General features: G+C 39.8%; 2 protein-coding genes across 4 annotated transcripts in view; one reads left to right on the top strand and one right to left on the bottom strand.

Moving 5' to 3' along the window:
• PRDM4 (PR/SET domain 4) overlaps positions 1–10,039 on the top strand; it is a 60,220-nt gene extending 50,181 nt beyond the window's left edge. For 2 of the 3 annotated variants that reach the window (XM_054526509.2, XM_054526510.2), the window contains exon 13: positions 8,538–10,039. In XM_054526509.2, the coding sequence (XP_054382484.2) occupies positions 8,538–8,662 (125 nt within the window). In that variant the 3' untranslated portion in view covers positions 8,663–10,039. The remainder of the gene's footprint in view (positions 1–8,537) is intronic. The other variant, XM_054526511.2, reaches the window with a different exon arrangement.
• The window catches only part of PWP1 (PWP1 homolog, endonuclein), a 28,262-nt gene that overhangs the window by 1,425 nt on the left and 12,284 nt on the right, over positions 1–14,553 (bottom strand). The window contains exons 8-15 of the mRNA XM_024256697.2: positions 13,572–13,702; positions 11,741–11,802; positions 8,107–8,203; positions 7,383–7,444; positions 6,384–6,495; positions 2,176–2,266; positions 1,957–2,078; positions 675–780 (exon numbers count right to left, since the gene is read on the bottom strand). Coding sequence (XP_024112465.1) covers positions 675–780; positions 1,957–2,078; positions 2,176–2,266; positions 6,384–6,495; positions 7,383–7,444; positions 8,107–8,203; positions 11,741–11,802; positions 13,572–13,702 — 783 coding nt within the window. The remainder of the gene's footprint in view (positions 1–674; positions 781–1,956; positions 2,079–2,175; positions 2,267–6,383; positions 6,496–7,382; positions 7,445–8,106; positions 8,204–11,740; positions 11,803–13,571; positions 13,703–14,553) is intronic.

Genomic DNA, 14,553 nt, shown 5'->3' with positions numbered 1-14,553 from the left:
TAACTAGCCTAACCCATTCCTTTAATTCAGCCTATCCCTCGTTTCCCATAAGGGATACTTTACTTTTAGTTAATTTAATACCTATAGAAACAATGCTAATGACTAGTTTGGTGTTAATAAATATGTGGGTAAATCTCTGTTCGGGGCTGTCTGCTCTGAAGGCTGTGAGACCCCTGATTTCCCACTTCACACCTCTATATTTCTGTGTGTGTGTCTTTAATTCCTCTAGTGCCACTGGGTTAGGGTCTCCCCAGCCGAGCTGGTCTCGGCATTAAATGATCTACACTTAAAAGTGTGAAGACAAACTTATTTGTGAACATTAACAAACATTACCAATTACATCTGATCTTGTCTCTTTCCTAAAAAGACTACACTACTTTTGCTATCTTCCTGATGTAGTCAGGTCACACATTCTGCACTTGGTCTTAGCCAAAATGCTGAGAAACAATTCAAGTCACACATTGTGTGTCAGTCCTTACAGAACTCATTCAGAAAGAGGAGAGGCCGGCATGATGGCTCACACCTGTAATCCCAGCTATACAGAAGGCTGAGGGACCAAAGATTGCTTGAGGCCAGGAGTTTGAGACCAGCCTGGGCAACATAGTGAGACCCTGTCTTTTTTTTTTTTTTTTAAAGGGGCAGGGGGAGGTGTGCAGAGAACTAAAAACCCTTACCTGAAGAGACTGTGCTTATATCCCAGACCCGAAGCCCTTCTTTTTGACCTCCAAAGGCATAAATAAATGGCAAATCAGGGCAACATGAAGAACAGAAGAGAACTCCCTAGAGAGAGAACAGGAAGATGGTGATTTCAATCTCTTCAGAGAGAGCTAATATCTAGATCCTCACTCTTGTCTCTAAGAATCTATGATTTAAATGGTTATTCAAAACCAACTTATGATTATCACTTTCAAGCCTACTGCAAAGGTAGCTCAGAGTCAAGTCAGAAAGGCTATTACTACAATATGAAGCCAGACAAGCGCAGCATGCTGGTTCTTCCACAATGATATCTGCATCTTCTGACCACTCAGGCCACTCATCTTCGTTATCACTCTGTCTCTTAGGGATTTCCTAATAAACCTAACATGTCATGTATTTCCAGAAACTTTAGCTGTCCTTTTAAACAGTAACAATGATGCCAGTTTAAATCATTTTTAAACTTTTTGTTTTCTTTTTTACATTTTTATTAATAGGTAATATATATTTGTTATAGAAAATATGAACAAGAAAAATATATGAGAATCTCTCAGGGAGGTAACCACGGTTTATGTTCTGGGATATAATCTACTAGAGTTAAATGTAAGCATTTAGGCAATTATGCATTTAAAAATAAGCATGAGATGGTACTACAAAAATTGCTTCTGTAACCTGTTTTTCCATTATATTTACATATACTTATTTATTCATACACAATTTTGAACAGCTGTGCAGTGTTATTATGTCTGCAGTCTAACTTACATAACTCAGTGGTTGGCATACAGTAGGTGCTCAGTAAATATTTCTTGAGTGAATCTGGTTATTTCTAAATTTTTCCTACTATATAGTAATTCATTTCAGTGTAGTCAGAACTAGTTATGCAAAGAGATAAAGATACATAAACTGACCCTAATAGCTACGGTGCCCTGAGATTCAAAATTTCTTGGGATGGTCTTGATTTCAGGGTAAAAAAAAAAAAAAAAAGGCAGCCATTTCACTTGTGTCCTAGAAAACCCTCTCCCCAGCCTTACCAAGCAACTGTTAATCATGTGAGTTGGAAAAGAACCAGTCACTGAATTCCCCACAAAGTGTTCTAAGTCATAAAATCCCACCAAATTTGACTAAACTCAAAATTCACTTCCCCAACACATCCATATTCGTTAATGCAATAGTTCCAACAGAAAAACATGCAACACAAGTTCCGGAAAAAGACAAGGTCAGAAACAGAATAAATAAAAAACAGATACCCAGGGAGATTCTTACCATTTTCATGTCCCTAGAATGAACTAGACTTGGCCTATCTCCTAAGATGTCCCAGATCTTCACGTATTTGTCGGCTGAAGCAGTCACGAGACAGCCCTTGATTTGACTGCTAAGATCAAGACCTAAAGGAAGATAAAATTAGTTTAGACACTTTCACTTTGAAATAGGTTTACTTCATCATAAGTTAATAAAAATGAAAGAAGCATTACTCTTGCTCACCAGAGATTTCATCATTGTGTGCATTAAGTGTAAAAATTGGCTTATCTGAACGTGCATCCAAATTATATACAAAGCCGTCATCTGTACTGGCCTAGAAAAAGTAAAAGATGGCCAAGGTCATGTTATGTCACAAAATCTAACAATGGGTAAAAAGTCTAAGTCATAGTGAAAATCAGCTATATGACTAGTAAGTCATATAGCTTATGGAACTTATGAAAAATTAACATGGACACAAATCATTTACTTTTGGACGACCTGAATTTGCACTCACATGGGCTAATTCAGTTGACATGTCTACTGGATATGAGTATGAAGCTGTGGTGAGTGGTCTGGAATGGGGCTAGAGAGGTAGAAGAAAAGAGGCCATAATTACATCCACGTGAACAGAGGCCTGGTGAGCATGGCTACTCAAGTTGCAGGCTGAGGAGGCATCCACAGAAGTGGGTCAGAGAGGGAAGAAGGGATAGGGAAGAGTGTCAAGGAACCAAGGCGTGACCAACAGTCAAATCGACCAGTGTGGCAGAGAAATTCAATCAGATAAGGAACTTAGGACTGAAAGGCAGATTAGAGTGGGTTGTTACACTGTCAAGAAAGGAAGAAGAAATGAAGGAGAATTAAGAGACAGATACAGAGCCAAAAACGGGAGACAGAAACCTAAGCCTGGCCAAGGGCAACAGCCAGTATAAGAAAAAAGGATAAAGAAAGGACGGCTGAGGCAGTCTGAAGGCTAGGCCGGGGAAGAGAAGGCGTGGCTCTTCTTTTGAGATGAGAGGGAAGCAGGTGAACCATTTCATCTACTTTAACCTCCACTTCCGTAAATACATGGGATTTTAATATCTATGACCATTTGTTAGCAACTAATCTCTGGAAGTTTGCGTGCCTGAAGAGTGAGAGCCAAAGTACAATACAACATTAAGTACAACTGGAACTTCATTCCTGATCATTGTAAAATGAGTCTGGCTTCAGGCTGCCTGGCTAGAACAGCATGCACCTCTACTAATGGTGCAGAATTGAGATTAAGTATCTCAGAATCATTACTTCAGGAACCTTATTAAAACTGTCCACATCTTTTGAGAAAGCTGTTTTTAAAAAAACTCTTTCCCCCCTAACTCATTTTATGAGGCCAGCATCATCCTGATACCAAAGCCTGGCAGAGACACAATTAAAAAAAGAGAATTTTAGATCAATATCCCTGATGAACATCGATGCAAAAATCCTCAATAAAATACTGGCAAACCAAATCCAGCAGCACATCAAAAAGCTTATCCACCATGATCAAGTGGGCTTCATCCCTGGGATGCAAGGCTGGTTCAACATACACAAATCAATAAACGTAATCCATCATATAAACAGAACCAAAGACAAAAACCACATGATTATCTCAATAGATGCAGAAAAGGCCTTTGACAAAATTCAACAACACTTCATGCTAAAAACTCTCAATAAATTAGGTATTGATGGGACGTATCTCAAAATAATAAGAGCTATTTATGACAAACCCACAGCCAATATCATACTGAATGGGCAAAAACTGGAAGCATTCCCTTTGAAAACTGGCACAAGACAGGGATGCCCTCTCTCACCACTCCTATTCAACACAGTGTTGGAAGTTCTGGCCAGGGCAATCAGGCAGGAGAAAGAAACAAAGGGTATTCAATTAGGAAAAGAGGAAGTCAAATTGTCCCTGTTTGCAGATGACATGATTGTATATCTAGAAAACCCCATTGTCTCAGCCCAAAATCTCCTTAAGCTGATAAGCAACGTCTCAGGATACAAAATCAATGTGCAAAAATCACAAGCATTCTTATATACCAATAACAGACAAACAGCCAAATCATGAGTGAACTCCCATTCACAATTGCTTCAAAGAGAATAAAATACCTAGGAATCCAACTTACAAGGAATGTGAAGGACCTCTTCAAGGACAACTACAAACCACTGCTCAACGAAATAAAAAAGGACACAAACAAATGGAAGAATATTCCATGCTCATGGATAGGAAGAATCAATATCGTGAAAATAGCTATACTGCCCAAGGTAATTTATAGATTCAATGCCATCCCCATCAAGCTACCAATGACAAAAATAGCCCACATTGCCAAGACAATCCTAAGCCAAAAGAACAAAGCTGGAGGCATCACGCTACCTGACTTCAAACTATACTACAAGGCTACAGTAACCAAAACAGCATGGTACTAGTACCAAAAGAGATACAGACCAATGGAACAGAACAGAGCCCTCAGAAATAATACCACACATCTACAACCATCTGATCTTTGACAAACCTGACAAAAACAAGAAATGGGGAAAGGATTCCCTATTTAATAAATGGTGCTAGGAAAACTGGCTAGCCATATGTAGAAAGCTGAAACTGGATCCCTTCCTTACATCTTATACAAAAATTAATTCAAGATGGATTAAAGACTTAAATGTTAGACCTAAAACCATAAAAATCCTAGAAGAAAACCTAGGCAATATCATTCAGGATATAGGCATGGGCAAAGACTTCATGTCTAAAACACCAAAAGCAATGGCAACAAAAGCCAAAATTGACAAATGGGATCTAATTAAACTAAAGAGCTTCTGCACAGCAAAAGAAACTACCATCAGAGTGAACAGGCAACCTACAGAATGGGAAAAAATTTTTGCAATCTACTCATCTGACAAAGGGCTAATATCCAGAATCTACAAAGAACTCAAACAAATTTACAAGAAAAAAACAAACAACTCCATCAAAAAGTGGGTGAAGGATATGAACAGACACTTCTCAAAAGAAGACATTTATGCAGCAACAGACACATGAAAAAATGCTCACCATCACTGGCCATCAGAGAAATGCAAATCAAAACCACAATAAGATACCATCTCACACCAGTGAGAATGGTGATCATTAAAACGTCAGGAAACAACAGGTGCTGGAGAGATGTGGAGAAACAGGAACACTTTTACACAGTTGGTGGGACTGTAAACTAGTTCAACCATTGTGGAAGACAGTGTGGCAATTCCTCAAGGATCTAGAACTAGAAATACCATTTGACCCAGCCATCCCATTACTGGTTATATACCCAAGGGATTATAAATCATGCTGCTATAAAGACATATGCACACGTATGTTTATCGCGACACTATTCACAATAGCAAAGACTTGGAACCAACCCAAATGTCCATCAATGATAGACTGGATTAAGAAAATGTGGCACATATACACCATGGAATACTATGCAGCCATAATAAGGATGAGTTCATGTCCTTTGGAGGGACATGGATGAAGCTGGAAACCATCATTCTCAGCAAACTATCACAAGGACAGAAAACCAAACATTGCATGTTGTCACTCATAGGTGGGAATTGAACAATGAGAACACTTGGACACAGGAAGGGGAACATCACACACTGGGGCCTCTTGTGGGGTGGGGGGAGTGGGGAGGGATAGCATTAGGAGCTATACCTAATGTAAATGACAAGTTAATGGGTGCAGCATACCAACATGGCACATGCATACATATGTAACAAACCTGCATGTTGTGCACACGTACCCTACAACTTAAATTAAAAAAAAACAACAACAACAAAAAAACTCTTTCCCACCTTTGCAAAGCACTACATATTTACTTCAGGAAAACTGGGCAACAGATTTAACTAATCTTCCCTCTGGATGAAAGCTGGGCTCTTCTTTTTACATGTACTGAAATGTCAGTGGAATCTTTGGATGCTATGTGGAAAATCATTGTCCTCCTTAGATAATAAGGGTATGTAGAGAGAGGTCTTATGCTTTTTTTCCTATTTGGGAGATAGTGCTATAAATTAAACAGGTTAGCATTCTCATCACTAGAGATCCATTTAAGCATGAGGATTTAAATAAAAGAATATCTTCTTGGACTGATTTAACCATTAAAAAAACAAAAAATACTAACTATGCTTAGTATTTCAAACAACACTACAATAAAATGATGAAAATCATTAAATAAAACGTGGCACACTTTGGAATGGCCAGCAACCAGCAAAATCATTTACACGTTCACTGCTTTTTAAATAAAAGCCATTCTCTTATTAAAAAAACAAAACAAAAACCTTATGCTTTCAACCCTAAACCCAAATACTTCATACTGTTAAAACAGAAAAAGCTTTTCAGATAATTCTCTCTACTATGGAATTTAAAAAGTCATTAGTAACCTAGAAAAGCAAAACAATAACATGTGTACTCTTACCAAAAAATGACAAGGTGAAAAGTGATTCCAAGTCACTCTCTCTATCTGCCCACTGAATCGCCACATTCGATGGCTTTCATCTGGACTTCGGCAGTCATACAAAGCCACTGACCTAGACACATTCAGGCTAAGTTAGGGTTTTAAGAGTTCAATTCTCCTATACGTTTTATTTATAATGAAATAGTAATAAAATAGCACTGTGAAATCAAGATTCATTTAAAGCCTGTTTTAAGGTTCTAAATAAAGTAGAAAAAAAATGAGCTGAGTTTCAGTAATTGGTGGATTCTGATCTTAACACTTGAAGGCACTGGTGCCTCTAACGTTACAGTGGTTTTGACCTTCTCCAGGTCAAATCTTCCACTCGCAAGAAGAATCCTCTATGTCCAAAAGCCCAGGACGATTTCTAATTTCCCCCTCTCTGGTCGAGCTCAGAGCCAGGTTACTCATGTCTTAGGCACACTTACCCTCCATAAGCAGGTTATTGTGTTGGGGGAAGCAAGGGATGCACTTTTGTAATTCTGCATGAATCACAAGAAATGTAAACATATCACGCTTCAAGAGCATAAGAAATGAAAATAAAGACTGCAAAGTTGGTTTTGGCTTCTACTATCTGTTTCTCCCACCTGTAGACCCAATCTGTAAAAAGGAGCACTGATATGAAGTAGAAACCCCATGGTTGACCACAGTGGCCCCAATTCTTCACATCTCCCTATATCCATGCCCTCTGTCATGTGACATGGAAATTCTTCCCATAAAGGCAAAGTATAGCCTCTAAAAGCCAAAGAAGTTGCTAGTTCCTACAGTTATATTATTATGACAGAACCATGTTTCCTTGTAGACTGAAAGGACCAGAGTTAAAAGGAAAAGTAAGTAGTGCAAATAATTTAAACATAAAGGTGGCCTCAAGGATACATTCTGCCTGGGTATCAAGTGATACTTTTAAAATGACTTCTAGAGGATAAAAACAGAGCAGCAATCATTCTTGCTGTGCTTTCTTACTTATCATACGAGCCAGAAATCAGAGTCTGTGCTTCAAATGGATGAAACTGCAGCGTTTGGACCTAAAGGGAGAAAACATAAATGCAGAGATCTCTGTTTGTTTGCTTTTTGTAAAATTACCTAACATGTGATAAGAATCTATTTGACAGTATATCTATAAATACTTCCCTCTGAAATACAGTAAACAAAAGAAACATAAATGTACTCATAATCAAAGGGCAAACCATGCTCCCAAATAAAGGCTGGCACTTAAAGAAAATGTAGTTTCCCCAAACTGTTTGGCAGAATACTTAGTCCCTCAAGTGTTAGAAGATACTCAGAAGAAAAAGGGAAGTAGTCAAACCCATCTGGTGAATTCCCCCATGCTCCAGAAGTCCCAAAATAATCTGCATTAGATCCCTGGGGAATAATGCAGTAATTAATGGGTGTTATCATTGTGACTGACAGACCTCATCCTTTTTTAGGAGCCTCTATAAATATGTTACAGGGCACTAATGTTCCTAGTAACCGTACCTTTCTGTACCCATTTTTTCATCTCTAAGATGGGCATTATACCTACCACACAGGGCTTTGTGAAAATCCTAAGGGATAACATCCTAAGGCAAAGCATGCTGCAAGTCAGATAAAATTATTTTCAAAGCCATATATAAACGTTTGGGATTATTTTTAGCCAATATTTGTGTCCGATTTTTAAGAACTGCTGTGATCAACTAAATCACCATACCTTGTCTGTGTGTACAGCGAGGCTAGCTGCTGGTTTCCCCAAGGACATATCCCACAGAATTACAGTGTTGTCAGCTGATGCACTTGCTAAAACATTTCTGAGAAAGGGAAGAATCCAATCACATAATCTTTTAAAAGTCAAGAGCATTAAATATGAGAAAAGGATTGCATTTACAATAGCATCAGAAAGAATAAAATACTTAGGAATAAATTTAACAAAAGAAATGTAAGACTTACATAATGAAAACTACCGAAGATTATGAAGGGAAACGAGTATCTAAATAAGTGGAAAGACACCCCATGTTCATGTATTAGAAGACTTAATAGTGTTAATATGGAAATATTACATCTACAGATGGAGCTATAAACTGATCTACAGATTCAACCAATCTCTTTCAAAATCCCTGATGACTTTTTTCTTTCTTTTTGCAGAAAGTGACAAGCTGATTCACAGCCAGGTACAGTGGCTCACACCTGTAATCCTAGCACTTTGGGAGGCTGAGGCATGTGGATCACTTGAGGTCAGGAGTTCAAGACCAGCCTGGCCAACATGGTGAAATCCCCTCTCTATAAATACAAAAAATTAGCTGGGCATGGTAGCGCACACCTGTAATCCCAGTTCTCAGGAGGCTGAGGCAGGAGAAAAGCTTGAACCCAAAAAGCAGAGGTTGCAGTGAACCGAGATCATGTCACTGGACTCCAGCCTGAGCAACAGAGTGAGACTCTGTCTCAAAACAAAACAAAACAAAACAGGATGTACTACTATTATTAGTATTAGACTTAAAAAAAAAAAAAAGTGACAAGCTGATTCTAAAAATGCAAGGAATCTAGAATAGCCAAAATACTACTGAAAAAAAGAACAAAGTTGGCAAGCTCATACTTCCTGGCATCAAAACTTACTGAAAATCTACAGCAATCACAACAATGTGCTACTGGCATAAGGACATACAGATTAATGGACTAAAACTAACAGTCCAGAAATAAACATTTATAGTCACTGGCTTTTGACAAGGGTACTAAGGTAATTAAATGTTCAATGGGGAACAAAGTCTTAACAAATGGGGCTGGACGCGGTGGCTCATGCCTATAATCCCAGCACTTTGCAAGGCAGAGGCAGGCAGATCACTTGAGGTCCAGAGTTTGAGACAAGCCTGGCCTACATGGTGAAACTCTGTCTCTATTAAAAATACAAAAATTAGCCAGGCATGGTGGCATGCACCAGTAATCCCAGCTACTCAGGAGGCTGAGGCAGGAGAATCACTTGAACCCCAGAGGTGGGGGGTGCAGTGAGCTGAGATCACACCACTCACTCCAGCCTGGGTGACAGAGTAAGACCCTGTCTCAAACAAAACAAAACAAAACAAAAACAAATGGTTCAGGGACAAATGAATCATCCTCATGAAAAAGAATGAAGTTGGACCCCTACCTCACACCATACACACAAAAAAACCTCAAAATGGATCATGGACTTCAGTGTAAGAGCTAATACTATAAAACTCTCAGAAGAAAACATACATGTAAACCTTTATGACCCTGACTTAAGCGATGGTTTCTTAGATACAACATCAAAAGCATGAACAACAAAAGAAATAAAGTAGACACCATCACATGAAAAACCCGTGCTGCAAATGGTAGCACCAAGAAAGTGAAAAAACAACCCACAGAATAGAAGAAAATATTTGCAAATCATGTATTTGGTAGGAGTTAGTATTCAGAATATATGAGAACTCCAAAAATTCAACATCAAACACAAAAAACAGGCAAAGGGAAGCCAGGCTTGGTGGCTCATGCCTGTTATCCCAGCACTTTGGGAGGCTGAGGTGGGGGGATCACCTGAGCCCCAGGAGGTCAAGACTACAGTGAGCAGTGATTGTGCCACTGCACTCCAGCCTGGGTGACAGAGTGAGACCCTGTCTCAAAAAAAAGTAAGCAAAGGACTTGAAAAACATTTCTCCCAAAGAAGATACACAAATGGCCAATAAGCACAAAAAAAGATGCTCAACATCACTAATTGTTAAGAAATGCAGATTAAGCCAGGGGTGGTGGCAAGCCCCTGTACTCCAAGTGACTTGGGAAGCTGAGGCGGGGGGATTGCTTGAGCCCAAGAGTTTGAGACTCGCCTTAGCAACATAGTTAGACCCCCATCTTACTTAAAAAAAAGCGGGGGGGAATGCAGATTAAAACTGCAATGAGATACCACTTCATACCCATTAGGATGGCTATTAATATCCTAATGGAAAATAACAAATGTTGGAGACACTAGAGCCCTTGTGTGCATTGTTGGTGAAAATGTAAAATGGTGCAGCCATTATGGAAAATAGTATGGTGGCTCCTCAAAAAATTAAAAATAGAATTACCATAAGATCCAGTAATAACACTTCTGGGTACATACCCAAAACAATTGAAAGCAGGTACTTGAATATTTGTACACCCACATTCATAGCAACATTATTCACAGTATCCAAAAGGCAGAAGCAATCCAGGTGACCACACGTAAATGAATGGATAACATACATTACATAGAATGGAATGTTATTTAGCCTTAAAAAGGAAGGAAACTCTGACACTTATTAGAACATGACTGAACCTGAAGACATTAAGTCAAATAAGCCAGTCGCAAAGAAGTAAGTCTGTATGATTCCATTCATATGAGATGCTTAGTCAAATTCACGGAGACAGAAAGTGGAGTGGTGGTTGCCAGGGCTGGGGGTGGGGGAAATGGGAAGTCAGTGTTTAAAGGGCAGAGCTGCAGTGTGGAAAGATGAAAATGTTCTGGAGATGCACTGTGGTGATGGTTGCACAACTCTGTGAATGTACTGAAAGCCACTGAACTGCACACTTAAAAATGGTAAAAGTGGTGACAGGATTTGGCTACGTCCCCACCCAAATCTCATCTTGAATTGTAGCTCCCATAATTCCCATGTGTTGGGGGAGCGACCAGGTGGAAGGTAATTGAATCATGGGGACAGGTCTTTCTTGTGCTGTTCTCGTGCTAGTGAATGGGTCTCACGAGATCTGACGGTTTTATAAAGGAGAGTTCCTCTGCACATGCCCTTTCTCCTGCCTGCCACTACGTAAGACATGACTTTGCTCCTCATTTGCTTTCCGCCATGACTGTGAGGCCTCCCCAGCCATATGGAACTGTGAATCAATTAAACCTCTTTCCTTTACAAATTACCCAGCCTCGAGTATGTCTATATTAGCAGCATGAAAACAGACTAATACAAGTGTTAACTTTTGTTATATGTATTTTGCCATAATTTAAAGAAAAAAGAATAAAAGAGTATGTGGTGAGATGTGAAAACTAAACAGAAAAAAATGTCTCCTGGGAAGAAACACAATCCTATTGCACCATGGGCACTGCCAAACACCCTGTTTTTTTCCAGTGGTGGTGGAGAGAGGGCACTTGGTCACCAAACATGTAATGAACACCCACAGTGATGAGCTGGCAGGTGACCTGGAGGATGCAAAGAAACAGAGGGCAGAGCTCCTGCCTGCAAGCAGGGCATCCTACAAGAAAGGAAGATAGATAGACACAAAGGTCCACGGCACAAATAAAGAGATGAGTGTAGGCATGAGGTAAGATCACAATGGCTACAGTCTTTTACAATCATTCAAATGTTATTTCTTTTTACCTGATTAGCTTATTCCATGAAAGGTCAAGGACAGCATCGGTATGCCCTTCTGCTGAGGAACTCTGTAATAATTGTTTTAATTATTTTTTGTATTAAAGTCCCCCCACAATAAAACTGAATATATTAATCTGCAAGATTCTTTAAACCTTAAGATTATTTTGTTTTGAGACGGAGTTTTGGTCTGTTGCCCTGGCTACAGTACAGTGGCACGATCTCAGCTCACTGCAACCTCCACCTCCTGGGTTCAAGCGATTCTCCTGCCTCAGCCTCTCAAGTAGCTGGGATTACAGGCGCACGCCACCATGCCCAGCTAATTCTTATATTTTTTGTGGAGATGGGGTTTTGCCACGTTGGCCAGGGTGGTCTGGAACTCCTGACCTCATGATCCACTCTCGGCCTCCCAAAGTGTTGGGATTACAGGTGTGAGCTACTGCACCCGACCTATTGTTTTGATATTATATAAACTTTTGAAGAATAAAATAAATAAAACGTTGTCTCCCTGTTAGAGACTCATGATAAATTTCATTACAGGGGCTGCACGCAGCGGCCCACACTGTAATCCCAGGACCTTGGGAAACTAACGTGGGAACATCGCTTGAGGCCGGGAGTTCGAGACCAGTCCAGGCAACATAGCGAAACTCTGTCTTTACAAAAAAGTCAAAACTTAGCCAGGCATGGTGGCATAAGCCTATAGTCCCAGCTACTCAGGAAGCTGAGGCAGGAGAATCCCAGGATCTCTTGAGCCTAGTAGGCGTTTCAGGCTGCAGTGAACTATAATCGTGCCACTGCACTCCAGTCTTGGGAGACAGAGCAAGACCTTACCTCTTTAAACAAAAAAAAGAAAGAAAAAAATTTCATTACAGGGAACAGGGAAGAAACTATAGTAGTTTATTGTTTTAGAGACAAAATCTCGCTCTGTCACCCAGGTTGGAGTGCAGTGGCACACAATCATGGCTCACTGCAGCCTCAACCTCCTGGGGTCAAGCACTTCTCCCACCTTGGCCTCCCAAAGTGCTAGGACTATAGGCGTGAGCTACTGTGACTGGCCTAGCAGTTCTTTTTTTGCCTTGAGACAGAGTCTCGCGCTGTCACACAGGCTGGAGTGCAGTGGTGCGATCTCAGCTCACTGCAAGCTCTGCCTCCCAGGTTCAAGTGATTCTCCTGCCTCAGCCTCCCAAGTAGCTGGGATTACAGGCACACACCACCATGCCTGGCTAATTTTTGTATTTTTAGTAGAGACAGGGTTTCACCATGTTGGCCAGGCTGGTCTCGAACTCCTGACCTCAGGTGATCCACCCGCCTCAGCCTCCTAAAGTGCTGGGATTACAGGCGTGAGCCACGTGCGTGGCCTGGCCTAGCAGTTCTTAATCTAGGTACTGTAATTATACAAGTATCAATATAGCTCCCAACCCTCATAAAACCTAACAATTTTAAAAGCTGCAGGAGTTAGTACATGGATAATTAAAATTCAACACGATAACAGAAATTTTTTTAAAGTTCAAGGTTGGTATATCTGTATAAATAGCTACTGTATTTGGAGGAGGCTCATAATCCAAAAGTCCTTCATCTATGGTAGCTATTTATACTAATATACTAGCTTTGAACTAGTTTTGTGTAAGAAAGAACAACATGATAATGGAGGTTTTATGCAATCAGAAATAAGTTTTCTTTGGATGGGCTTTTCAAAACTAAAAATTACAATAATTTCATAACTACCTATCCCATCTCACCAAGAATACCTGATTGAAAAAGTGTACGTTCTTATCCTTCACCCCTACTCCCGAGTAAACTTACTTGTCATTAGAGTTTAAATATTTATTAACTTCTTTACCTTCTTTCCTTTCTTTTTCCTCTTTTTTGAAAGTTTACTTCCGAGTGTGAAGACTGGCTCTAAAGAGTCCACTATATCAAGGTCCCACATTTCAATAACAGGGGTCATGTTTCCTACAGCAATGTAATTTCCTATGGGAGGAAACAATGCATGTATGATTACACAAAAAAAGACATACAGAACTTCTAATCAAATACATTACACTGTAGATTAACTGAAAAATGCTTTAGAGCAGTGCTTCTCAAACTTATATGCATATGCGGCATCTGAATGTTACAAATGCAGATTGTATTTCAGGTGGTTCTGGGTGGGCATTTCTAACCAGGTCACAGGTGATAACCATGCTGTGCTGCTGCTGGTCTTTGGGCCACAATTTGAGTAAGAAAGGCTCAATCTCTTGGCCCCAGTGTTTTCATTTATATAATGAGAATAACCCTCCTCCCTTCCTCCTTCATGGGGTGCTGTGGGGATGAAGATCAGATCAGATCATGAATGTGAACAAGGTGTGCAAACAAGATGCGAGACAGTATCATCAGTGTTTACCTTTATTAAAAAGTAAGGACAGAGGCAACTAATAGTGTGCAGATGTGGTTACAAAGACTAACATGAGAACCTAATTACTTGTGACAAGCCTCTTCATTTCGGTTTTACCTTATGTTTTCTAAAACAGGTTATGCCACTGAACTCTAGCTGGTAACATCATCTCACACATCAGGCCATTTATACTGAGTCTTTATGGGACCTTACAGTTCTACAGTTCAAAAGGCTTCAGGCCCTGTCCTTCATCCTGTGGTAGAGCAGCTACCTCCTTAGCCTATTTAAAGTCTGGGGATTTATGGACTCCAAACAATAAAGCGATGGTGTGTTAAGAACTCTATAACTTCATAAAATAACAGTAACTTCAGAAAATATCAGCAACAATTCTGAAAACATTCAAGAGAATACATAATTTATGGAGCTAGGAGAAAATACATAAGACTGG

This window comes from Pongo abelii, chromosome 10, assembly GCF_028885655.2.
Source record: "Pongo abelii isolate AG06213 chromosome 10, NHGRI_mPonAbe1-v2.0_pri, whole genome shotgun sequence".
Classification (NCBI taxonomy): domain Eukaryota; kingdom Metazoa; phylum Chordata; class Mammalia; order Primates; family Hominidae; genus Pongo; species Pongo abelii.
The sequence above is the reverse complement of the archived record's forward strand: the minus strand, read 5'-3'. Positions and strand labels throughout refer to the sequence as shown.